The following is a 27161-nucleotide window of genomic DNA, read 5'->3' on the forward strand; positions in this document are numbered from 1 at the left end:
AATCGCTGCCCAGGGTGGGCGCTGGAAGGGATGCTGGAGTCAGAGAGAAACCTCTGAGACGCCATTTCCCCATGGCTGCCCCACCACATGGCGATACAAGCGGGGCCGATTCACCATGAGGATGTGCGCCGCCACATCATGTTCTTTTTCTGTCAAATGTGGTTCTTGTAAAAAAGCAACATCTACTTTTGCCTTTTACATATAAACTAATAATTTTTTCAGCTTTGATTTTTTATCTCATTAATATTAATACTAATAAAATTAAATTTTCCAGCCATCAGATCACTTTACTAAATCTACTAACCATCCATCTTTCCACTCCCATCCCTCTCATTTTTAAAATACTAATATTATATTTTTAATTTTTTTTAAATATATTTAGGTGTATTAAGAAAAAGAAGAAAAAGATAGAACCCCCACACCCCCACAGAGTATACATTATTAATGTCCTTAAAATCCTGATCTATACGATTTGCAGTCAAAACCACATCAGCACTCATGATTCTGTAGGTTAGTCCTTCACTCCAAACTAACTCTTGAATTACTGTACTATCCTTTGTTGCATTAGATCTATATAGTCTTTACTGTTTACAAATTTTTACTTATTTATAGATGCTTCGGGTTAAAACTTTCCTCCCTAATATTCTCTCTCTCAATTTTTTTTCTTTTTAAATATATGGTTTTCAGGACCTTCGTGATGCCATCATCATCACCCTGGACAAAAACAAAGGCGAGAAATCAGACTGCTCAAACTACACGGGAATCACGCTGCTCTCCATTGCAAGCAAAATCTTCGCTAGGATTCTCCTAAATAGAATAATACCTAGTGTCGCCAAAAATGTTCTCCCAGAATCACAGTGCGGCTTTCGCGCAAACAGAGGAACTACTGACATGGTCTATGCCCTCAGACAGCTCCAAGAAAAGTGCAGAGAACAAAACAAAGGACTCTACATCACCTTTGTTGACCTCACCAAAGTCTTCGACACCGTGAGTAGGAAAGGGCTTTGGCAAATACTAGAATCCCTCGGATGCCCCCCAGAGTTCCTCAACATGGTTATCCAACTGCACCAAAACCAACAAGGTCGGGTCAGATACAGCAATGAGTTCTCTGAACCCTTCTCCATTAACAATGACATGAAGCAAGGCTGCGTTCTCGCACCAACCCTCTTTTCAATCTTCTTCAGCATGATGCTGAAACAAGCCATGAAAGACCTCAACAATGAAGACGCTGTTTACATCCGGTACCGCACGGATGGCAGTCTCTTCAATCTGAGGCGCCTGCAAGCTCACACCAAGACACAAGAGCAACTTGTTCGTGAACTACTCTTTGCAGACGATGCCGCTTTAGTTGCCCATTCAGAGCCAGCTCTTCAGCGCTTGACATCCTGTTTTGCGGAAACTGCCAAAATGTTTGGCCTGGAAGTCAGCCTGAAGAAAACTGAGGTCCTCCATCAGCCAGCTCCCTACCATGACTACCAGCCACCCCACATCTCCATCGGGCACACAAAACTCAAAACGGTCAACCAGTTTACCTATCTCGGCTGCACCATTTCATCGGATGCAAGGATCGACAACAAAATAGACAACAGACTCGCCAAGGCAAATAGCACCTTTGGAAGACTACATAAAAGAGTCTGGAAAAACAACCAACTGAAAAACATCACAAAGATTAGCGTATACAGAGCCGTTGTCATACCCACACTCCTGTTCGGCTCCAAATCATGGGTCCTTTACCGGCATCACCTATGGCTCCTAGAATGCTTCCACCAGCGTTGTTTCCGCTCCATCCTCAACATTCATTGGAGCGACTTCATCTCCAACATCGAAGTACTCGAGTTGGCAGAGGCCGACAGCATCAAATCCACGCTGGTGAAGATCAAACTGCGCTGGGTAGGTCACTTCTCCAGAATGGAGGACCATCGCCTTCCCAAGATCGTGCTATATGGCGAACTCTCCACTGGCCACCGAGACAGAGGTGCACCAAAGAAGAGGTACAAGGACTGCCTAAAGAAAGCTCTTGGTGCCTGCCACATTGACCATCACCAGTGGGCTGATATCGCCTCAAACCATACATCTTGGCACCTCACAGTTCGGCGGGCAGCAACTTCCTTTGAAGAAGACCGCAGAGCCCATCTCACTGACAAAAGACAAAGGAGGAAAAACCCAACACCCCACCCCAACCAACCAATTTTCCCTTGCAACCGCTGCAACTGTGTCTGCCTGTCCCGCATCAGACTTGTCAGCCACAAAGGAGCCTGCAGCTGACGTGGACATTATCCCTCCATAAATCTTCGTCCGCTAAGCCAAGCCAAAGATTATCAGCTATAATCATTCAGTATTATCTCTCACTACTTGTCTCTCTTACTCAGGCAATGAATCTGCGAACATCTTTGGAACAAAATACTACCAGATACCTTAGGATAAAAGCATAATCTTTCTTCCACAACACACTTTTTTTTAAAACAGCATTGAATACTTTTTTTTTCAACAAATCATAACTTATATCAGGGTAAAAGATCTCATTTCCATTGCAAATGAATGGTGATCGTCTTTCTTTCGATTGTTTCGCCGCCAGTTCCAAGACCTTTTCTCTCACTTCATAACGATGCAATTTAACCAAGATTGGATGTGGACTTTGGTCTGTTTGTGGCTTCGGTTGTAACATTCTATGGGCTCTTTCAATCTCAATATCTCCTTGAAATTCAATTACCCCCAAAGATTGCAGAATTCATTGATGCAAAAACTTCTTCACATTTTGACCTTCATCGTCTTCTTGAACTCCAACAATTTTCTAAAATGTCAGTTTTTTGAGTTAGTTGATCTTTTGTTGCAGCTGCTTCAGCTTGAGTTTTTTCATCTGTTCTTTGATATTTTTAATCTCAAATTCATTTCCTTTAATATTTTCTTCCACAACTTCAAATTTCTTAACTACTTGCTGCATCATTCTATCCACCTTCTTCGTAAAATTGTTATTTTCCTCCATACTCTCACTACACTTCTTAACTTCCGCTGCTAATTGTTTAAAATTTTCCATATAGTTCTTCATATCTCTTTCATTTTTTCCATCTTTTTAGCCATAGCTCCTAGTCCCTAATGTAATTCCCATTTCTTTGCTCTTTTCTTGATTACTGGAGCTGGAGGCTTCATGGGCTTTTTTTAAAATTGCCACCATTTTCTTCTGTGCTCTGTCACTTCTCCCATAGCAGATGTCCGTTGTTGGAGGAGACCTTGTATAGCAACGTCCAGGTCTCCCCAGCTCTAGGTTTATTCCACAGACTCCTACCTTCTGGACAGCTCCAGGATCCTTCTTCAAGGTAGGCCTCACTTCCTTATCTGTCTCTTTTTCTTGTTCAATTTCTTGTGAAGTTACAGCTGCTTTGTCTTTCTTTGGTGACATCTTGTACTGTTTATTAGATCTTCCAACAACTTTTCCCTCTTTTTTAAAATTACTTCAACCAATATTAACTCTTTTTTTAAACTTATTCAGAGAGAGAAGGGATTCACAGCCTTTTTTAAATTTTTTTTCAAACGTTATTTAAAAGATAATAGAAACATAACATACAGTCTAATAATAATCAAAGATTGATTTTACAGATATATATGTATATATATATAGATATACATATATCTATATATATATAGATATATATATCTATATATATATAGATATATATATATATCTATAGATATATATATCTATATATATATACAAACAAAAAAAAACTCAAGGATAAACCCCCCCCCCCACACACCCTTTCAGCCAGCTCCCTTAAGGGGAGCCAAAAATATGAATTATATATAAAAAAGAATATTATAGATGTTAATAACAATTCAAAATGTCTAAATGCATATATTCCAAATATGGAGACCATTTACTAACAAAAAAAGAATAATTATCATGTAAATTGTAAGTAATTTTTTTCCATAACAGTACAAGCTTTCAGCTCATTATGCCAGCATACTATATTAATCTCTGTATTATCTTTCCAAGTACTAGCAACACATGTACATACTACTGATAATAACAAAAATACAAAAGCAATTTGAATTTTATCCAAACCCATTTCCCTCAACAAAACCATATTACCCAGCAAAAAAATTGTTGGATCTAGTGGTAATATAAAATTATACAATTTTTCCAAAACTACTTTAATTCCTTGCCAAAATGGTTGAACTTTAACACAAGTCCAAACAGCATGTAAAAACGTTCCAATACATGCACCACATCTAAAACAAAAATCTGAATTACTCAACCCATATTTTTTCAATTTCTACGGAGTCAAATATAATTGATGTAAAAAATTATAATTAACCATTCCGTATCTTACATTAGTCAGTTTGATTACATTATCCTGACACTTATCTGCCCAATCATCTTCAGGGAAAATAAACACTAAATCACTCTCCCATTTAAGTTTAGATTTTTCCCAATCCGGCTTATGCATATTATCTTGTAACAAATTGTACATAACCAAAATATAAACCCTCCTTTGGTACAGAGGAAATCAAAGATTCAAATCTTGTCAAAGTAGGTAGATTCATCTCTCTACCATAATGATCTTATACCAAGGCTCTAAGTTGGTAATACACAAACAAAGAATTTGCAGATATATCGAATCTCTCTCTCAAATGATTAAAAGAAATTGTCCATCTTCAAAACAATCCTGTATTGTCTTTATACCCTTAGAATCCCAACTCTTTAAATAATTATTAAACACTGAAAAAGAAATAAGCTGATTATTATACAATGGAGTTAAAATTGATAATTTATCTTTTGATCCCAGAACCCTATTTTTTTAAATCCAAATCTTTAACAAATGTTTCAATACCAGCATATTATATTCCTGTAACAAATTCAAGTTCCAACAAAATATGAATTCATGTACCTCGACCTCAGCAATACACGCCATTTCCACCTTAGCCCAGCTAGGAGGTTGATTTAGATCCATCAACCTGCTAATAAACTTCAACTGGCCACCTCATAATAATTTTTAAAATGTGGTAACTGAAGTCCACCTAACGCATATTTCCTTGTAAGTTTATACAATGCCACTCGAGCTAATTTACCTTTCCATAAAAAATCCCATACTGCCTTATTTAAATCCTGAAAAAAACCCTTTAAAAGTAAACAAGGTATTGACTGAAATAAATATTGAATTCAGGGAAAAATATTCATTTTGATACAATTGACCCGACCAATCAAAGTTAATGGAAGATCTTTCCACTTAATCAAATCTGCTTTAATCCATTTTAATATAGGCACGTAATTTAACTGATACAATGACTGATAATTAGTGCGTACAAACACACTTAAATATTTAATTTTATTTGTCCACCTTAATTTTGTAGTAGTTTTAAATTCAGAATAATTTCCTATTCCAACTGGTAAAACTTCACTTTTATCTCAATTAACTTTATATCCTGACAATTCTCCAAACTTCGACAAACACTCTTGTAACTGCTTCAACCTTTCTGGTTCCGTCAAATATATCAATACATCATCTGCAAATAAATTAATCTTATATTCTTCATTCATAACCTTCATCCCTCTAATTTCATAATTTTGTCTAATAGTCTGAGCTAACGGTTGAATAGCCAACACAAATAAGGCTGGTGACAATGGACAGCCTTGCCGAGTTGAGCGAGTCAACCTAAATGGTAAAGAAATCTGACCATTTGTCACCACCCTAGCCATCAGGTTCGTATATAAAGCTTTAACCCAACCATTAAAAAAGGGCCAAATTTAAACTTTTCTAACACCTTAAATAAAAAAATACCACTCAACCCTATCAAAAGCCTTTTCTGCATCTAGTGCAACCATAGGATGGTTAGGCTGCTTTCAATATGCTTTGACCAAAATAATTAATCGAAGAATGTTATCTGATGCATTTCTGCTCTTAATAAAACCTGTTTGATCAATGTGTATCAACTAATACATACTAATATGTATTAATACATATTAACAATATGTATTAACTAATACTTTGGCTATAATTTTATAATCTACATTTAATAAAGAAATAGGTCTATATGAAGACACCTTTAATGGATCCTTATCTTTTTTTGGAATAACAGTTATTAAAGCACTTGAACAAGATTCCGGCAACTTCTGTTCTTCAGTAACTTGTTTTAACACATCTCCAAATACATTAGATAAATCATCATTAAAAAATTTATAAAATTCCACAGGAAATCCATCGTCTCCTGGGGACTTTCCATTTGGCATTTTCTGTGTAGCTTCCTTGATTTCAAAATCTGTAAATGGAGATACCAATTCCTGAATATCTTTCTCATCTAATATTGGTATCCTTAATTTAGATAAATAAGATTCAATAGAACCATTATCCTGATTCCCCTCAGAAGCATATAATTTTTGATAGAATGAATAAAACTGATCATTAATTTCCTGAGGCTTATAGGTAATTATTGAATTCTTTTTAACGGCATTAATAGTCCGCAATGCCTGTTCAGCTTTCAATTGCCAAGCAAGTATCTTGTGAGCTGTTTCTCCCAACTCATAATAACATTGTTTAGATCGATTAATTAAACACTCAAATTGATAGGTTTGTAAAGTATTATAGCATAATTTCAATTTCGCTAAAGCAGGTTTTTTGTCTGTTGTCACATCTTTCTGAAAATCTTACTCAGCAATCTGATTTTCCAACATTAAACTTTCTGCCATATATTGTTTCTTAACTTTCATAGAATAACTAATAACCTGTCCCCTCAAATAAGCTTTTAACACATCCCATACTACAAAATGACAATCCACAGAATTAATATTCTCAGTCAAAAATAAAGAGATATGCTCTTTAACAAAAGTAACAAACTCTGGTTTTTTCAGTAACATTGCATTAAACCTCCATCTCTACGACAGACTTCTGAACTTTCACAGGGAAAAAGTAATAATGAATGGTCTGATAGAATTCTACTTTTATATTCAGCTTGCAGAGCTCTACCCTGTAGGTGTGCTGATACCAAAAAAAATCAATCCTAGAAAACGAATCATATCGTGATGAATAAAAATAAATATCTTTCACTGTAGGATTAACTTTTCTCCAAATATCTACCAGATTTATATCTTTCATCAACGCATTGATCTGTATTGCCATCTTTGATTTCCTTATACTCTTCGGGTTTCTGTGCAATAAAGTTTCCAAAACACAATTAAAATCTCCTCCAACTAAAATATTTTCATTACCTTGAGCTAACAGTGAAAAAACTTCTGAAATAAACTGTTCATCATCTATATTAGGCACATAGTGATTAAGCAAAGTCCAAGATTCAGCAAAAATTTTACAGTTCACTTGTAAAACTCTACCAACAATTCCCTCTGAAGATTTCAATTCAAATAGTACATTTTTATGAATCAAAATCACCACCTCTCTTGCCTTAGAATTCTTTGGCTTGGCTTCGCGGACGAAGATTTATGGAGGGGGTAAAAAAAGTCCACGTCAGCTGCAGGCTCGTTTGTGGCTGACCAGTCCGATGCGGGACAGGCAGACACGATTGCAGCGGTTGCAAGGGAAAATTGGTTGGTTGGGGTTGGGTGTTGGGTTTTTCCTCCTTTGCCTTTTGTCAGTGAGGTGGGCTCTGCGGTCTTCTTCAAAGGAGGCTGCTGCCCGCCAAACTGTGAGGCGCCAAGATGCACGGTTTGAGGCGTTATCAGCCCACTGGCGGTGGTCAATGTGGCAGGCACCAAGAGATTTCTTTAGGCAGTCCTTGTACCTTTTCTTTGGTGCACCTCTGTCACGGTGGCCAGTGGAGAGCTCGCCATATAATACGATCTTGGGAAGGCGATGGTCCTCCATTCTGGAGACGTGACCCATCCAGCGCAGCTGGATCTTCAGCAGCGTGGACTCGATGCTGTCGACCTCTGCCATCTCGAGTACCTCGACGTTAGGGGTGTGAGCGCTCCAATGGATGTTGAGGATGGAGCGGAGACAACGCTGGTGGAAGCGTTCTAGGAGCCGTAGGTGGTGCCGGTAGAGGACCCATGATTCGGAGCCGAACAGGAGTGTGGTTATGACAACGGCTCTGTATACGCTTATCTTTGTGAGGTTTTTCAGTTGGTTGTTTTTCCAGACTCTTTTGTGTAGTCTTCCAAAGGCGCTATTTGCCTTGGCGAGTCTGTTGTCTATCTCATTGTCGATCCTTGCATCTGATGAAATGGTGCAGCCGAGATAGGTAAACTGGTTGACCGTTTTGAGTTTTGTGTGCCCGATGGAGATGTGGGGGGGCTGGTAGTCATGGTGGGGAGCTGGCTGATGGAGGACCTCAGTTTTCTTCAGGCTGACTTCCAGGCCAAACATTTTGGCAGTTTCCGCAAAGCAGGACGTCAAGCGCTGAAGAGCTGGCTCTGAATGGGCAACTAAAGCGGCATCATCTGCAAAGAGTAGTTCACGGACAAGTTTCTCTTGTGTCTTGGTGTGAGCTTGCAGGCGCCTCAGATTGAAGAGACTGCCATCCGTGCGGTACCGGATGTAAACAGCGTCTTCATTGTTGGGGTCTTTCATGGCTTGGTTCAGCATCATGCTGAAGAAGATTGAAAAGAGGGTTGGTGCGAGAACACAGCCTTGCTTCACGCCATTGTTAATGGAGAAGGGTTCAGAGAGCTCATTGCTGTATCTGACCCGACCTTGTTGGTTTTCGTGCAGTTGGATAATCATGTTGAGGAACTTTGGGGGACATCCGATGCGCTCTAGTATTTGCCAAAGCCCTTTCCTGCTCACGGTGTCGAAGGCTTTGGTGAGGTCAACAAAGGTGATGTAGAGTCCTTTGTTTTGTTCTCTGCACTTTTCTTGGAGCTGTCTGAGGGCAAAGACCATGTCAGTGGTTCCTCTGTTTGCGCGAAAGCCGCACTGTGATTCTGGGAGAATATTCTCAGCGACACTAGGTATTATTCTATTTAGTAGAATCCTAGCGAAGATTTTGCCTGCAATGGAGAGCAACGTGATTCCCCTGTAGTTTCAGCAGTCTGATTTCTCGCCTTTGTTTTTGTACAGGGTGATGATGGTGGCATCACGAAGATCCTGAGGCAGTTTACCTTGGTCCCAACAAAGCTTGAAAAACTCATGCAGTTTGGCATGCAGAGTTTTGCCGCCAGCCTTCCAGACTTCTGGGGGGATTCCATCCATACCTGCTGCTTTGCCACTTTTCAGTTGTTCGATTGCCTTATATGTCTCATCCAGGGTGGGAACCTCATCCAGCTCTAGCCTTAGGGGCTGTTGAGGGAGCTGGAGCAGGGCGGAATCTTGGACTGAGCGGTTGGTACTGAAAAGAGATTGGAAGTGTTCTGACCATCGGTTGAGGATGGAGATCTTGTCGCTGAGGAGGACTTTGCCGTCTGAGCTGCGCAGCGGGCTTTGGACTTGGGGTGAGGGGCCGTACACAGCCTTTAGAGCCTCGTAGAAACCCCTGAAGTCGCCAATGTCCGCGCTGAGCTGTGTTCGTTTGGCGAGGCTAGTCCACCACTCATTTTGGATCTCCCGGAGTTTGCGCTGAAGATGGCTGCATGCGCGACGGAAGGCTTGTTTCTTCTCTGGACAGGACGGCTTTGTAAGGTGAGCCTGGTGGGCAGCTCGCTTCTTTGCCAGCAGCTCCTGGATTTCCTGGCTGTTTTCGTCAAACCAGTCCTTGTTTTTCCTGGAGGAGAAGCCCAGTACCTCTTCAGTGGATTGCAGTATGGTAGCCTTCAACTGATCCCAGAGGGTTTCAGGGGACGGGTCCGTGAGGCGGGTTGCAACGTCGAGCTTTGCTTTGAGGTTTGCCTGGAAGTTTCCTCTCGCTTCGTCTGACTGCAGTTTTCCAACATTGAACCTCTTTCTGGGGGCTTTATTGTTCCTGGGCTTTGGCTTGAAGTGAAGGTTGAGCTTGCAGCGAACCAGCCGGTGGTCAGTGTGGCATTCCGCGCTAGGCATGACCCTGGTGTGGAGCACATCTCGTTTGTCACTTTCTCGCACCAGGATGTAGTCCAGGAGGTGCCAGTGTTTGGATCGGGGATGCATCCAGGTGGTCTTAAGGCTGTCCCTCTGCTGAAAAAGGGTGTTTGTAATGACAAGCCGCTGTTCTGCGCAGAGCTCCAACAGGAGGCGCCCATTGTCGTTGCACTTGCCGACGCCATGCTTGCCCAGGATTCCTGGCCAGGTTTCTGAGTCTTTGCCGACACGAGCGTTGAAGTCGCCCAGGATGACAACCTTGTCGGCTGTAGGGGTACGTTGGATGAGGTTGCGCAGGTCGGTGTAGAACTTGTTCTTTTCTGCTGGTTCCGCCTGGAGGGTTGGAGCATAGACACTGATGAGGGTGATGTGACGCTTGTTTTGAAGTGGGAGTCGCATGGACATGATTCGGTCCGAGAGGCCTGTCGGAAGGTTTTCGAGTTTGGAGGCAATGAAGCTCTTGACCATGAAGCCTACACCAGATAGAATTAAAAGAAGAAGAAAACACATGTCCAACCCAATCTCTTTTCAATTTCAAATGTTCCATTTCGGTCAAAAAGCCACTATCATTTTTCATTTTTTTTATATAAGCCAATACTCTCTTTTGCTTAATTGGATTATTTAATCCCTGAACATTAAAAGTTGTAAAATTCAAAGTAGACATTTTTACTAACTACTAATACATTTACACTCTATAAAATAATGCTCCCCTTAATAATTCTTCAAAAGCAAAAAAAAACCCCACCCCTCAATAAACAAAAAAAACCCAAAAATTAAAAAAAAAACACCCAGGGGTAGTAACACCCTAAAAATATGGGTGTGGTAAGCCCACTAGTGGTAGATGATAGTCAAAGCCTTCAGTGTCATCCACCCACCCCCCCCCCAGCCAGATACATATTCATTATATAATTAAGAACAATCAAATATAGTAAATATATTCAACCCAATGATTCCAAGCCTATGATTGTTCCGGATCTTCAACGTCAAGAAGACTTCGTGTCAACTCTTCTTTCTTTCCATTCTTTCCATACCCATTTCCATTCCTATTTCCGTTTACCCTCTCTTAGGAGATGATGGTGAAGACTGCCCATTTCTTCACAATTCTGGCAATGCATTAGCAAAAACTAAGGCATCGTGATCATTCTCAAAAAACTGAGATTGAAATTTTCCGTAAAAAACCTTCAAAATTGCAGGATAACAAAAAGCAAACTTGTAGCCCTTTCACCATAAGACATCTTTAGCTTAATTAAATTCCCATCGTCTTCTAATAACCTCTTGACTCAAATCGGCATTAAAAAAAGTTATTTTGAACCATCAATGGGGATCGACTCTGCTGCACTTTCTGTTCCGCCATTGGTAAAATAATTTCTCTATCTTGATATTTCAAACAGCGACTCAAGACCACCCTCGGTGTTTGTTTTGGAAATGGTTTTTCCTCAACGCTCTATGGGCCCGATCCAATTCCAAACCTTCAGAAAAAAGCTCTTTACCCAGTGCCTCTGGGATCCAATACTTAAAAATTTTTATTGGATTGGAACCTTCAGTGTCCTCTGGAAGACCTACTATTTTCACATTATTTCTCCAGCTTTGATTTTCCAATGAATCAATCTTATTCAATAAATCCCTTTTTTGAATCCCCCAATCTACAAAAGACCTTCCACTTTTTCCATTTTTTCTCTATTGCGTTCCACCTGATTTTGACATTCAGAAGAGGCTGTTTCAATTTTTAAAAAATTATCTTATACAATATCCACAGATTTTATACATCTATTAATGTCACTCTTAACTACTGTCATTTCTTGTTTCATAGTTGACATTTCATCACACAAAGTATTCATTTTTGTTTTCACCTCCATAAATCCTTGGGTCATTGGAGTTGACATTTGTTTTGACATATTATCCATTTGACAAGCAATCCCTTCCAAAACAGTGAACACTGACTCCAATCCAGATTCCACCACCACATTTTGAGGTCTACCTTCTTTAACTGCAGGCTCCTCCTCCTGGGCAAATTCCAATAAGGTAAGTTCCTCTTCTTCTTCAGTCACCATAGGTCCCTTGACTGTCCGGCTGCGGGTTTGGACACCCAGCACTCGGACTCCCCCACAGCCCACACTTTCTCCAAAAAGTCATGGACCTGGGATGTCCCGTGCATGCCCGGCAGAACCATCGGACACGCAGGAGCATCCTCTGACACTACAATGCGTGTTCCCAGGCCACAGGGCCCTTTGTCGGTCGGGCCGCCCATACACACAGCTTCACGTGCACGCAGGTCGTCAACAACCGAACTCAGCAGAATGGCGGCGCCATCTTGTGACTGCAGGATCGGCGCCGAGGTCGAGCTTGAATGTGCAGGAGTCCTCTGAAGCTTGGAGGCTCCGTGGATTCAGCTGTACAGGTAGGTCTCAATTCTTCTACACTTTTATATGGTAATTTTTTCTGAAGTTGAGTTTTAGATTTCTTCACATTAGTAGCCATGGTGAATCATTGTTGTTCAAAAATCTGTAAATATTATTTTTAACCACTCTTAAAATTTTTTAAATTGGGTATTTAATAATCCAGCTGGGGAAAGGTGGAACACACATCTTTCTTCTACGCCATCTTGCCACACCTCCCCTGGGATTCACAATCTAATCCATGCCATCACATGGCAAGCACCATTTGATTTCTCCTTGGTATACACAAAAGTGTGTGACATAAAATGGTGGCTATAAGACATAAAAATACTTGTTCAGTTTAGGATGCTGTAAAGCTTTGAGAATATGCTGAATCTCAAGGTTGAACAAATTATTTTCCAGGTGTTAGGTCTCTCTTTCAGTTTTGCTTCTATGCTAAAACTAATGGGTGATAAACAACTACAATCTGGCACCATAAAATAAAAAAAAAGGAATTTTGTGAGTGTAAACAAAGTATGAAATCATGATAATTGTGAGAGAGAGAGAGAGAGAGAGAGAGCGAGAGAGCGAGCGAGCGAGCTCCCTGGTTCCCATCATTGATTCTGAATGGCCAGAAGTATATATTTTTTAATTTCATTTACGTATTGAATGAATAGCTTTTCTATATCCAATATGAAATCACAATCAAGTAGTTTTTCTTTAACTAATTACACTTACAGTGTACCTTTGCTTGCAAAAATCTCTTGCTGCTAAGTCAGAAAGAACAAGGAACAAATATAAAAGTATTTTTATGATGAGATCACGCATGACCAAATTCAATGTCTATTTTTCCCCCACAGTTATCAGACTCCTGAATCACCCCCTTCATCACAAAGGAAGAGAATGCTGATACCCAAGATGTTAAAAAATCATTGCATGGAGGTACTAGAAAAATTGGCTGCAGTTAAGGTTAGAAGGGATGGATTGGAGGAAGAATAAGAGGAGACTGTATTCAATTCTCTTTGAATATGAGTGGTGCCAAGGGACTGAACAGCCAAAGTCACTTCCTTGTTTGTCAAAAGAAGTAAATATGTGCATTTAACTGCAGTGGTGACAAAGATTTCAGAAGCTTTAACCTGGATGGAAAAAAAACCAGATGAATTTAGACAAGCCATCAAGGATATGTGGAGGTGTTCATTGTTCAATTTTATTCACAACTCCCATAATCATTCATTCACACACCATTGGTGCACAGTAGCCATAGATTTACTTGGCCTAGATTACTCCAAAATCACTTTCAAAACCCATGTGTAATTACTAAGAAGAAACTTGGTTAAGTTGGTGTTAAATCATGAACTGCACATTAAAGCCTTCTTAGATTCTGTAAAATTTCAGTTGTACTCCAGAGAATTTAATATTTCTAATATCAAGGCTCTCTAACCTGAACTGTTAATTCTACTAGCAAAAACTCAGAAATGCTGGAGGAACTTTGGAGCAACGTTGTAATACTGCAGGTCTCGCAGTTTCAGGCCTGAGCCCTTCCTCAAGGTATGAGTAAAAAACAGATTCGCATCTATATTAAAAAACTGGAGAAAAGGAAAGAATCACAGGGAGAGGAGTGCGGACCAATAGACAAAAAAGTGTTAATTGGAAGGATGAGTACGATAGTAGAGCTTAAGAGCAGCAGGGGGTACAGAAGGGGGAGCAGTGAGAGAGACTCTCACAGAACTCCCTTCAAGAAAAAAGGAGAACTGCTTCAAGAGATTTCACAGTGAGCAACCAAATGGAGTGAAACACAAAAGTCTTCAGTCGCTGTGATTGTAGTAAAAACACACTGAAATGCTAGAGGGATTCAGTAGGTCTTGCAGCATCCGTAGGAGGTAAAGATGTATTACCAGCATTTGGGGCCTGAGCCCTTCTTCAAAATATAAGTAAAAAGAAGATAGCTGTCTGTATTAAAAGACTGGTGGAAAGGAAAGAATGGCAGCGGGATGAGTACAGTCCAACAGACAAAAGGTGTTAAATGGAGTCAGGGTAAGTAGATGGTTGTCGAGCTTGGGAGAAGCAGGAAGTGCAGATCTTCCCTTTTTCCAAATACAGTTTGACTTTGTAGAGTTTTACCAATGCTTTCTGCTATTTTTTCAGATTTTCAGGTTTTGATTTTAATTTAAAATTTATTAAATTTTCCAAGCTGCAAACCCCAAAAGTGAAGAACATCTCAGCAGAAAAAGGATAAATTTACAAGATGAGATCAGGCAGTGAATTTAAAAAAAATAAAATTTAACATTATTCATTTTTTTTTAGATAAGATTAACAAAATTTGCCAGAGTTGGGGAAACTAAGACATTTTTGCAGGTAGAAATCCTTGAACTTTGTGGGCATGTGTTATGGTAGGGCCTGAGTTTTCCATATTCTGCTGAACCAAATGTCCTAAGTATAATGCAAGACAGATTTAGCCCTGAAGATGTAATTTAAATTTAAAAAAAAATAAATTCTGTGATCATGTATTATGGCATAGCGTGGAGATGGTGGGGAAAGTGACTGGGTATTCAGGGAGAGGGGATGATCAGTCAAAAGAGATATTAGGCAGGAGAAAAGATAATCAGGGAGAGTAACTTGGGAGATTAAAGGAAAATAATCAGGAAAGGGAAGTAGGTTGGTTTTGAACAGGGGACCAGAAATTGAGCTGAAAGATGTTTGAAAGACTGAGCTACTGGGAGGAAAACATGATCAGGTTCAAGGTACAGTGAGATAAAAATTTATTGAAATACTGTGTAAACAGATCTTACATTGAGGTTCAATGCTCTTCTTTGGTGAGTTGACAGGACGAGCTTTGAGCTGTAAAATAAGCACAAGTAAGAATTTTCATTTGGGAAATAATTTGAACAATGTACACTCCCTCGAAGTGAGGGTTCCCAAATTAAATGCATAACAGTAACCTTAATCCTGCAATACCAAATTAAGTGAGTGATGGTACTGCAGGATTGAGGTTACTGTTATGTTCAATGTACTACAAATGTTATCATGACAAATTTCAAATTATGTGCAATGATGTACAATATTTGAAAATTATAAGTATTGAAGGCTAGTGATTTCCTGATGTGAAGATTTGCTGCAACATGCTACAAATGATAGGGTTGCTGTTAAGGGTGACTTTATTTTCCCTAATTTTGACCAAGACTTCCTTCATGGGTGCATCCAGCAGGGTTTCTTGACACATTATGTAGGTCGTTCAATTAGGGAAGGCCTAATACTTCAATTATTTAGTTTGAAAATGAGCCAGGCCAGGTGATTGGGGTTTCAATGGGAGAGCATATTAGGAACAATGATCACAGCTCTTTAAATATTAAGATAGTTATGGAGAAGTCTGGACCTCAGGGGAATGTTCTAAATTTGGGGAAGGAAAACCACAATGTTACAACATAGTGGCATGGTTAACATAGTGGTTAGGGCAATGCTATTACAATGGCAATGACCTGGGTTCGAATATGGCACTCTCTGTAAGGAGGCTGTATGGTCTCTCCGTGTCCATGTGGATTTCCTCAAGGTGGTCCTGTTTCATGGCTAGTAGGTTAATTGGGTGTTTTTGGGTAGCTCATGGGTCGCAAGGGCCTGTTACAGTGCTGCATGTCTACATTTTTTAAAATAGACAGGAACTGAGAGAGTATAGTCAAGAGATTGCAGTTGCTGGTATTAGATTGGGGAAGTTAATTGAGACCAGCTGTTTATCACAACTAACATGTGGAAGTTGCTGTTTATCACAACTAACATGTGGGAGTTGCTTAAGGACCAGCTGATAAAAGTCCAGGACTTGCATGTTCCAGGAAGGAGGAAGATAACCTTCAGTGTTGAGAGGATGTGAATTTCATCAAAAAGATAAAGCAGTGGTTCTCAACCTTTTTCTTTCCACTCACATCCCACTTTAAGCAATCCCTATGCCATAAATGCTCTGTAATTAGGGAGGGATTGCTTAAAGTGGGATGTGGGTGGAAAGAAAAAGGTTGAAAACCATTGTTTTAATCAAACCTAATTGACTCATTATGTGCAAGGTTTCATGACTCCAAAGGAAATGGGCCAATGACCATTTTTCTCAAGCAAAATATTTCAGTAACAATTAGGTCTAGAGCAGTGATTCTCAATCTTCCCTTCCCACTAACATCCCATCTTAAGCAATCCCTTACTAATCACAGAGCACCAATGGCATAGGGATTACTTAAAATGGTATGTAAGTGGAAAGAAAATGGTTGAGAACCAATGCGATAAAGAATAAAGAAAGCATGTGTCAGGTTTAAGAATCTAAAATCAGACTGGGCGTTTTGAGAAATATAAATGTTGCAGGGACGAACTCAAGGAGGGGATTAAGAGGAAGGCAAAAAAGGGAATAGGATTAAAGAGAATCCCAAGACACTTTATACATTAAAAGCAAGAAGATAAATAGAGGGTAGGACCACTCAAGGACAAAGGAAGGAATTTGTCCTTGGAGTAAGAAGTAGAGAAAGTAATATTCACCAAAAAGGATGGTGAATAGTGAGAGCAGAATGGAGAGCATTTAGAGTGGGTGGGCTGTTTTTTAAAAAGCATTAAAGTGGATTAGTCTGCAAGTGAGGAGAATCCTGGGTCTTGTTGAAGAACTTTGTATTCTCACAACAAAGGGTAAAGTCCCAGTAGGCAGTGTTGTTCCTTTGTTCGAAGAAGGAAATAGGGATAATCTAGGAATTTATAGAACGGTAAGCCAACCTCACATTAGTGATTATTGGAGAGGTATAGCAATGACATGCATTTGGAAAGGCATGGGAAAAGTAGGGCCAGTCAGCATGGCTTTATGCAGTCAGGTCATGTCTTACAAAGTTGACTGAGATTTTTGAGGAAATGATGAAGGTGCTTGATAAGGGTAGGGAAGTGGATATTGTACAACATTTGATAAGATCCCTCATGGTAGGCTGATCCAAAAAGTCCATGGTGAATTGACTGGCTCATAGAAGACAGAAGATGATGTTATTCTGCTTGAAGATTCACCAGCAATGGTATTCTGCATGGATCAGTGTTGGAATCCTTGTCATTTGTGATGTATATATGGATGAATAAATCTCTTGGTGCCTGCCACATTGACCACCGCCAGTGGGCTGATAACGCCTCAAACCGTGCATCTTGGCGCCTCACAGTTTGGCGGGCAGCAACCTCCTTTGAAGAAGACCGCAGAGCCCACCTCACTGACAAAAGGCAAAGGAGGAAAAACCCAACACCCAACCCCAACCAACCAATTTTCCCCTGCAACCGCTGCAATCGTGTCTGCCTGTCCCGCATCGGACTTGTCAGCCACAAACGAGCCTGCAGATGACGTGGACTTTTTACCCCCTCCATAAATCTTCGTCCGCGAAGCCAAGCCAAAGAAAGATGGATGAATAAGTATGGAAAGGGTAGTAAGTTTGCAGATATACTAAGATTGCTGGAGCTGTGGACACTGTAGAGGAATATCAAAGGTTACAACAGGATATAGAGTTGTTACCGATCTGGGTATAAAAATGGCAGATGGAATTTAATCTGAGCAAGTGTGAGTGTGAAGTGATGCACTTAAAAGCACTGATGTAATGAGGGATCAGGTGGTCCAAGTCCACAACTTCGTGAAAGTGGATACAATATTGGGAAGTCATGTTGCAATTATACAAATCTTTGGATAGGCCATATTTGGAGAATTGTGTGCAATTTTGTTCACCCCATTACACGAAGCATATAGAGGCTTTGGAAAGGATGCAGAAGAGATTTACCAGGATGTCACTTGGATGAGAGGGTATGAAGTACAGGGAAAAAATAGAAAATGAGTTTTCTCTGGAGCATCAAAGGCTGAGGGCTGACCTGATAGGGGTCTGCTGTAAGTAATAAATCTTCACTGGCCACAGGTGAGGCATGACGTAACTGGTCAGCCAGAGTAAGGCAGATAGTTAGAAGCCTCTAAACCTAATATTTTATATATATCTATCAGGAAATTACTGGTAATAATTCTGATAAAGAGGAATAATCTATACTTGGAAAGGAAAGAATTTTCAGTAATTATCAACATGGATTTATGAGTGGAATATCTGTTGTGACTAATTTTCAAAGAGTTAGAATGGTTAATGTACATGGACTGATGTAAGGCTTTGTTACAAATGGAAACCATGGAGCCCTGCGAATGGTAAATTAAATGCAACATTGGCTTGGTAATAGGAGTCAGAGGTGAGGTGATTGTTATTGAGATTGGCTGTCTGTGACCAGCAGTGTACCATTGGGATCTTGTATTTACTGCATAATTAGGTGCCAACGTGGGAGACAACAGAAAAAATACATAATGATGTTGTTAATAATGAAGTCAAATCATACAGCACAGAAGCAGGTTTTTGGTCCAACTTAACCATTTCAAACAAGTTGTGTGGCTCAAACTAGTCCCATTTGCCTGTGTTTGTCACAAATCCCTCCAAACCTTTTCTTTCCGTGCACCTAAATGTCATTCAAGTGACCGTTGTACCCACCTCCATCACTTCCTCTGACAGCTCACTATGATTTTATGACATGATCCATGCTCTTCATGATTTGATAAACTTCTATAAAGTCCCCCCTCAGCTGTGTTCCAGGGAAAAAAGACAAGCCTATCCCCTCCCAGTAACTTTCTTGTGAATTTTCCTACCCCCCCCCCCACCCCTTTCAGCTTGATGTTATTTTTCCTACAGCTGAGTGATCGTAGTTGTGCAGAATACTTCAAGAATTCTCACCAACATCTGGTACAGTTGTAATATGAATCCTGAATTACTGTACTCTGTGCTTTGAATAATGTTGGCAAGTTTCCAATATCACTTTATCGGTTTTGCTACTTTCATGGAATCATGTACTTGTGTCCCTAAGTCTCTCTAATCTACATTACTCAGGGCCCTTCCATTTATTGCCTGGTTTAACTTACTAAAGTGCAACAGCTCACACTTGTCAGAATTAAATTCCATTTGCCATTCCTTGGCCCCGCTGACCCAATTCATCGTGATCCCGCTGATCATAGATAACCTTCTTCATTGTCCACTAGACCACCAATTTTTGGATCATCCACATATCACTAATCATGCCAACTTTGTTGTCCTCCAAATCATGAATATAAAGGACAAACAACAGTGGAGCCAGCCTCAATCCCAAGTGCACACCGCTAGTCCTCCAAACTAAATAACAACTCTCCAGTTCCAGGCTCTGTCTCCTACCATCAAGCAAGTTCTGTATGCAATTGGCCAGCTAATCTTGGATAACATGCAATCAAACATTCTGACCATTCTACCACATGAGAGGTTGCCATGTGGAGAAAAGTCCCTGCCTATTGTTAGGTCTGCTTTGTTCATGAATGAGTGAGACAAACACCAGGCTGAGTCGAAATCAGGGTTTTTTGTTCTTTATTACCGGATTGTAACACTTGCGACCAACCATGTTAGTCGGAGAATGCATTCTGCCGTTATCAGCAAAATGGTGATTTTTTATACCCTTGGATACATGCTTAGAACATCATCATATCATTACTTGTCCAATGACTAAAACTGTTGCTATCCTTTCCCTGCTAGCTTCCTGCCTCTCAATCCATCAATGTCTCTCTTATCTGGTAAGTACAAGGATGCATTCACATCTTGTTACTGCCCCGTACATTCCCATCTCATGATGTTTTACCTAACAGGAGTACAAGGACACCTCCCCTTCTTGTTACTGCCCTGTACAGGGTAACTCCCTACACATTCCCATCTCATGATGTTTTACCTTACACTATCCAGGCTGTCCTTGGAATTCAAGCCCTGCTCCTGTACTCCATGGTAAAACACAAAAGTCTGCAGGCACCGTGATTGAAGTAAATACAGAAAAGCTGGGGAAACTAAGCAGGTCAAACAGTATACTTTGTGTAGCAAAGATAAAGAGTCATAACCAATATTTTGGACGAGCCTTTCATCAAGGTAGGAGCAAAATGTAGGCAGGGACCCAGAAGGGATGGGCAAGGGGAGGAGAACAGACCCACATGCAGGAGCTAATAGGTGGATAAGGAAAGGGCACACCAGCATACAGGGGGAGTGGGGGGGGGGGATGCTCTGTTAATGGAGAGGAAAAGGGATGGAGAGGTGGAGGAAATAAGAGGGAGGAAGAATGGGGAGTGGGTTAGCAGAACTGGAGAAGTCGACGTTAATGCCATCTAGTTGGAGAGTGTCCAGACAATTATTAGGTGTTGCTCCTCTATTTTCAGGATGATCTTGGTTTGACAGTACATGAGGCCAAGGATAGACATGTCAACGTGGGAGTGTGGAGCAGAATTGATATGGTTGGCTACTGGGAGATCCCTGTCATTGATTCAGACAAAGAAAAGGTGCTCAGCCTTTTGATAAAGACAAGCTTCCCACACCTACTTCACCACTCAGTCTACCTATGGCACCTCTTCCTTGGAACTATCTACCTGTAACCCTCAGTTTCCTGAGGGGGGATAGGTTTAATGTGAGGTTTAAGAGGTTTAGAAAATCTAAGAAAGATTTTATTACTACCTGAGGCATTCTCAAAACATATTAGAAGCACAAAATGCCCACTTGAACAGCCAAGGCACAATAGTCTATGGAACAAATGCTGGTAAAGGAAATTAGTATTGATGGTTGCCATGGACATGAAGTCCTGTTTCCATGATGCATGACTCTACACCAACTAGTAACTTTTTACTTCAAGCTTTTTTCATAAAGAAATTTAGATCAACCTAAAAGTGCCCATATTCCTAAATTTAAAATATTGCTATTTCAGCCAATTAACTCCAATGGCTACTTTGATTTCCTTTCTCTCTTCCTGCTACTTGAAAGGAGTACATTCCTTGGCACATTTCAATTATTAGTGCTTCCAATGAACATACAATATGTCCACTTTTATCCCCAACTAATGATGCCGAACAAACTAAATGATCAGTGCCCTGAACTCTGTCCATTCAATTTCCTAACAGTTATGCTCGCTCTCTTCCTCCTTCCTCAGAATCAACTTCTTTGCATCTGAACCCACCAACTTCCTTGTTCAATCGATTATGCTCTGCTGTACTCCCACCACCTTATTTCCCACCCTGCCTCTTGCTCCACCATGTTTTAGCTTTCTGAATTGGGAGGGCCTATCATTCTTTGTGTATACTCCATCCTGCTTAGTCCTTGCAGTGTATCATCTCACACTTACCAGAATTTGATTCTATCTGCCCATCTTACCAAGTGATTAACATCATTGAGTAGCTGATTATCCTCACAACAATCAGGAGCTCCATTGATACTCTTTTACTTACATGATGCACTTGCATGGGAGCATTACCTAGATCAGTCACAAGATGCCTCTTCCCTCAGAAAATAATCTACTCTCTGGCTCTAAAAGCTCTCCTGGATGAACTCTAAAAAATCCAATACTTTCACACTTGTTACATTAAAACAATCCCAGTTAATCCTGAGAAGTTGAAGTTCCCCATTACTACAGCACTATAAATTCAACCTGGAATTCTGACTGGAAGCCTCTTCTCAATTAATCTTGCTGATTGCTATGGTAATGGATTAATCAATATTGTAATGTCATCTCCTCTTTGACACACCTCTTCCCTTCCATACCTTGGAATGCTGTGTTGCCAATCCTGTCAACCCCAACCCCAAGGATGCATGCTTAGCCCACTGCTCTACTCGTTATATACCAAGGCAGTGTGGCCAGGCACAATTCCAGTGCCATCTACAAGTTTGCTGATGACACCACAGCTGTCAGCAGAATCACAAATGGCAATGAAGAAGCGAACAGGAAGGAGATAGATCAGCTCATTGAGTGGCGTCAATGATAACAACCTTGTGCTCAATGTCAGCAAAACCAAGGAGATAATTGTGGACTTCAGAAGGAAATCAGAGGAATGCAGCCCAGTCCTCATCGAGGGCTCAATAGTGGAGAGGGTGAAGAACTTCAAATTTCTGGGTGTCAACATCTCCGAGGGTCTGTCCTGGAGCCTCCATGTTGATGCAATCATAAAGAAGGCTCATCAGCGGCTGTACTTTGTGAGGTGTCTTAGGAGGTTCGGTATGTCTACAAGTGCATTGTGGAAAACATTCTAGCTGGTTGCATCGCTGCCTTGTGCCAACTCTCAGGACAAGAATAAATTCCAGAGGGTTATTATTTCGGCCTGCGACATCACAGGCACCAGACTTCACTCCATCAAGGACATTTACATGAGGTGGTGTCTTAAAAAAGCAGCCTCTATCCTCAAAGACCCCCCACCACCCAGGCCATGCCCCCTTCACTTTGCTACCATCGGGGAAAAGGTACAGGAGCCTAAAGATGCTCAGTGGCACAGGGACAACTTCTTCCCCACTGCCATCAGATTCTTGGATAATCAATGAACCAGACACTGCTCTACTTTTCATGCATTATTATTATTTTATTTTATTTTTATAGTAATGTCATAAAATAGTTATAATATGTATCTTTACACTATCATCCAGCCACAAAACACCAAATTTCTTGACTTGTTCATGTCAATAAAAACCTGATTCTAATTCTGCCCTGCTTTCCATCATGTCTCTGCAACAACATCATTATCCCATGAACTGATTAACACCACAAATTCATCTGCCTTAACATTCAGACACCTTTTAAATAAATACAATTTAGCTTTGAATTCCTGCCATTTGCCTTCTTGCAACTGAACTCTCCATGTCTTCTCTGTCCTAATCCTATACCAAATTAATTTAATACTTTTTCAATGGCACTGGAAAATAACTCTGCATGGATGTTGGAATCATTCTCCTTTTGATTAAGGTTGTATGCATTCCATCTTCCCCAGAAACAGCCTTGATGAATCAAGAAATCTCACATACTCCCTCCTGCAAATCTTCCTATTCCTATACCCACCAGCATGTGGCACGGGAAGTAATACAGAGATTGCAACCTTAATTTGTGATCTGTCTCCTTAAATTTACATTGCAGGACCTTACCCCTCTTTCTATTGATGTGTTGGTATGACCATGACCATTGACTACTTCACCTCTCTCTTTAGAATGTTCTGCAACTATTATGTGGCATCTTGAACCCCTGCCTCAGGAAAGCAACACACCAACCTTGATTCACATCTACAGCCACAGGGGTGCCTGTCTATTCTTCCCTGTTCAAAGTATCCTATTTTCATTGCTCTTGGGATTTCACTTTTTTCTACCTTGTGTAAAGCCATCCTTGGTTCCATCAGCTTAGCTCTCTCTAGACTTCTTAGATATACATTTACCACCATTCTTTGATTAACGTGTTTGAGTAATGATTTTGGTTTGAGATGCACTCTGATGTTTTTCTGCCTTGTGGCCTTCCACAAATATTTAAACTTTGCAGATTTACTATAGTGTTCCCAATCAGTGCTCAATTTTCAAAACCTGCCCCTCAAGTGGCCAAACTGGAGGCACCTCCTGCAGATGGAGTTATCCAAGGAACATTTTGGAATTTCCACATCCTGCAAGCCATAAAAGACCACTTAAGGTTTGTTTTGTCTTCATGAACCCTAAATATTGTTAGAACATAGACAATAGAGTATAGGAACTGGCCCTTCTGCCCACACACATTTGCCAACCATGACTTCCAACTTAAACTAAAATTCTTCTGCTTGCACAATGCCCACTGGTTACTATGCAAATCTCTATAACAGTCTAAAACTAATAAATTCCCCAGCCTAAATATAACATACGTAATCAAAGTCTAAGTTATATTTCCAACCAGCCCACAGAAAAACTTAGACACAAAACACACAAGACTCACAAAACTTCGATTTCAACTGAAGCAAAGATCATAAACAAAATTCAGTTTGTTTGGAAAACTGAAGCCAAAAGATCTTTGAGAGAGAGAGAGAACACAACATTCGAAGTTGTCTTGTGTTGCTTGCAGAGAGAGGAACACTGGCTTGGTCCGGATCCTTCTGGCTGCCTTCAGAATGTTCATCCTTTTTGAAATCCCAACATTATAAACTGTCCTCCAGACCATGACTCATGCTCTGGGTCTTCTTCCACTCCACAGCACCCCCCAGTGGTGGTTTATCATCCAAGTCCAGAAATTTTTAGATCATTTTCTGCACAGGCTCAGTCCGTCTTCCACTCTCTCAGTACCTTCACTTTGGCTCTTAAAGGAAAATGGTCACTTTTTAACATAAAACCACACAACATATAGGTCAATACGCAACACAGAACTCTGTAACACCTCCCCTGCTTAAAAAAAAATTGGTCCACAAGAACAAATTTTTAACAATTAATGGAAGTATTACATAAATAAAATAAACACTCCATTTAAAAAAATAAGTATGCTATTAGATTCATATCTACCCAGAATAACATCTGCTATTACCTTATCTGTCCCCTTTATTTGTGTAATAATTAAATCACATTCTTGTAACAGTATGCTCCAATTCAACAACCGTCTGTTCTTATTTTTCTTTTTAGATAGAAAAGCTAATGGATTATGATCAGTATATATTAATGGTTTTTGAACAGTACAAATATACACATCAAAATGTTGCAACGCTAAAACAAGCGTTAATAACTCCTTCTCAATGGTCGAGTAATTTAATTGATGGTCATTACAATTTTTTGATAAGTACAAAATAGGATGTTCTACTCCATCACCATCCTTCTTCTGTAACAGTACTGCACCAACCACTTCATCACTGGCCTCCAGAGCTAAAAACAATGGCTTTTCAAAATTAGGGGACAAAAGTACAGGCTGATGGCATAAAATGACTTTTAACTTCAGAAATGCTTCCTGGCATACATCTGACCAGATAAATTTTTCTTTCTTTCCAAGTAGTTTTGTTAATGGGAGTGAAATTTCTGCAAAGTTTTTACAACTACAATAGTAGTCAATCATACCTAGGAATCTCCGGAGTTTTCTTATTTCCGGGGATAGGGAACACAGTGATAGCCAATACTTTTGCTCCAACCTGTGCCACCTGTCCCTGTCCTACCACATAACCCAGATAAATTACAGTGGCATTTCCAAACTCACTCTTGTGAAAATTCACTGTGAGGTGTGCTTCCACAGGTCTCTGAAATAACTGCTCTAATTCAAGCATGTGTTCTTCCCATGTATCCGTACTAATTATTAAATCATCAATATAGGCTCCTGTGTGCTCTAAACCCTGAGTTACTGCATTAATCATTCTCTGAAATGTGCCAGGTGCATTTTTCATCCCAAAAGACATAACATTATACTCGTACAATCCCGAAGGTGTAGCAAATGCAGAAATTTCCCTGTCTTTCTCTGTCAAAGGAACACACCAGTATCCTTTTAAGAGATCAATCTTTGTAAGAAACTTAGCCTTCCCCACCTAATCTATACATTCCCTATTCTGGGAATAGGGAACGCATCAGTCTTTGTCACCATGTTTACCTTTCGATAATCTGTACAAAACCTAATTGAGCCATCTGGCTTAGGCACCAGAACACAGGGTATACTCCAATTTGAACTTAATTTCTTCCCTTTCTGATTTAGTCAAATGAATTAACTTGGTGTCTAAGTTTTGCAAAACTATGGAATTTTCCAGCCTGCAGCTTATCACTTTCTGTGCTCCATGACCTTCCACAAAACTTATCTCCTCCTTACTTTCCTCTATAACTATCACCTTGGTTGGAATCCTAGTCTCCTCCTCAGTCATTTTCTCAAAGTAAGGTTTAAGCATGTTCACTTGACAGACCTGTGTCTCTCTTCGATGATCAAGCATTTCAATGACATAGGTGACCTGGTTAATTTTTGATTTCACCTTATATGGTCCTGAAAACTGAGCTCTCAAAAGGTTTGACTGCATTGGAAACAAAACCAATACTTTGTCGCCAGGTTTAATGTCCCTAATTTTTACTTTTTGATCATACCGAATTTTCATTTTTCCCTGTGCAGTTTTTAAATTTTTCCTTGCCATCTCACAAGCCTGATGTAATCTGTTTTTAAATTTGAAAACATAATCCAACCGATTTGATTGTACATCATTATATATCCACTGTTCCTTCAACAATAGTAATGGACCCCTGAGTTCATGACCAAACACCAACTCAAATGGACTAAAGCCAAGAGACTCCTGAGTTGCCTCTCTAACAGCAAACAATAACAAATGGATTCCTTCATCTGAATCCTTATTATTTTCCACACAATAAGCCCTCATCATATTTTTCATAGTTAAATGGAATCTTTCCAAGGCTCCTTGACTTTCAGGATGATAGGCAGATGACACAATTTGATGGGCTCCCAATTCATACACCACCTGTTGAAATATTCCACACATAAAATTACTCCTTTGGTCCGACTGAATTCCCTTGGTAGGCCAAAGAGTGTGAAAAATGTTAGCATAGCCTTCACAATTGTCTTTGCTTTAATGTTTCTCAGGGGAATAGGCTCTGGAAACCTTGAAGCTGTGCACATGAGTGTTAACAAATATTCATTTCCTGCTTTGGTTTTGGCAATGGGCCAACACAATCCACTATCACTTTTGAGAAGAGCTCCCTGAAAGCAGGGATGGGTTGTAAAGGTGCCACTGGTGGTCCTTGATTAGGCTTTCCCACCAGTTGACAAGTGTGACAGGTTCTATAAAAGTTCACAACATCCTTTCTTAATTTCAGCCAATAAAACTGTTTACTTATCTTTTCTACTGTCTTCTTCACTCCAAGATGACCTCTCAAAGGTATTCTATGAGCCAAATACAATATTTCATTCCTGTAAATTTTTGGAATTATAACTTGCCTTATTACCACCCAGTTTTCACTGGCAGGTATCATTTGTGGTCTCCACTTTCTCATCAATATTTCATCTTGAACAAAGTAACCTACTGGCACAGTTTCAATTTCCTGGTAAGACA

At 40.1% G+C, this 27161-nt stretch overlaps 1 protein-coding gene and 1 long non-coding RNA gene across 13 annotated transcripts in view; one reads left to right on the top strand and one right to left on the bottom strand.

Moving 5' to 3' along the window:
- The window catches only part of LOC138739018 (cilium assembly protein DZIP1L-like), a 205379-nt gene that overhangs the window by 110416 nt on the left and 67802 nt on the right, over nt 1-27161 (bottom strand). For 2 of the 12 annotated variants that reach the window (XM_069890358.1, XM_069890360.1), the window contains one exon: nt 15103-15151. The exons of the other annotated variants lie outside the window; for them this stretch is intronic. In XM_069890358.1, the coding sequence (XP_069746459.1) occupies nt 15103-15151 (49 nt within the window). The remainder of the gene's footprint in view (nt 1-15102; nt 15152-27161) is intronic. 12 annotated transcript variants of the gene reach the window in all.
- The window catches only part of LOC138739020 (uncharacterized), a 78936-nt gene continuing 63776 nt past the window's right edge, over nt 12002-27161 (top strand). The window contains exons 1-2 of the long non-coding RNA XR_011341956.1: nt 12002-12336; nt 13174-13255. This is a non-coding gene — a long non-coding RNA (uncharacterized lncRNA). The remainder of the gene's footprint in view (nt 12337-13173; nt 13256-27161) is intronic.

This window comes from Narcine bancroftii, chromosome 7 (genome assembly GCF_036971445.1).
Source record: "Narcine bancroftii isolate sNarBan1 chromosome 7, sNarBan1.hap1, whole genome shotgun sequence".
In the NCBI taxonomy this organism is placed as follows: domain Eukaryota; kingdom Metazoa; phylum Chordata; class Chondrichthyes; order Torpediniformes; family Narcinidae; genus Narcine; species Narcine bancroftii.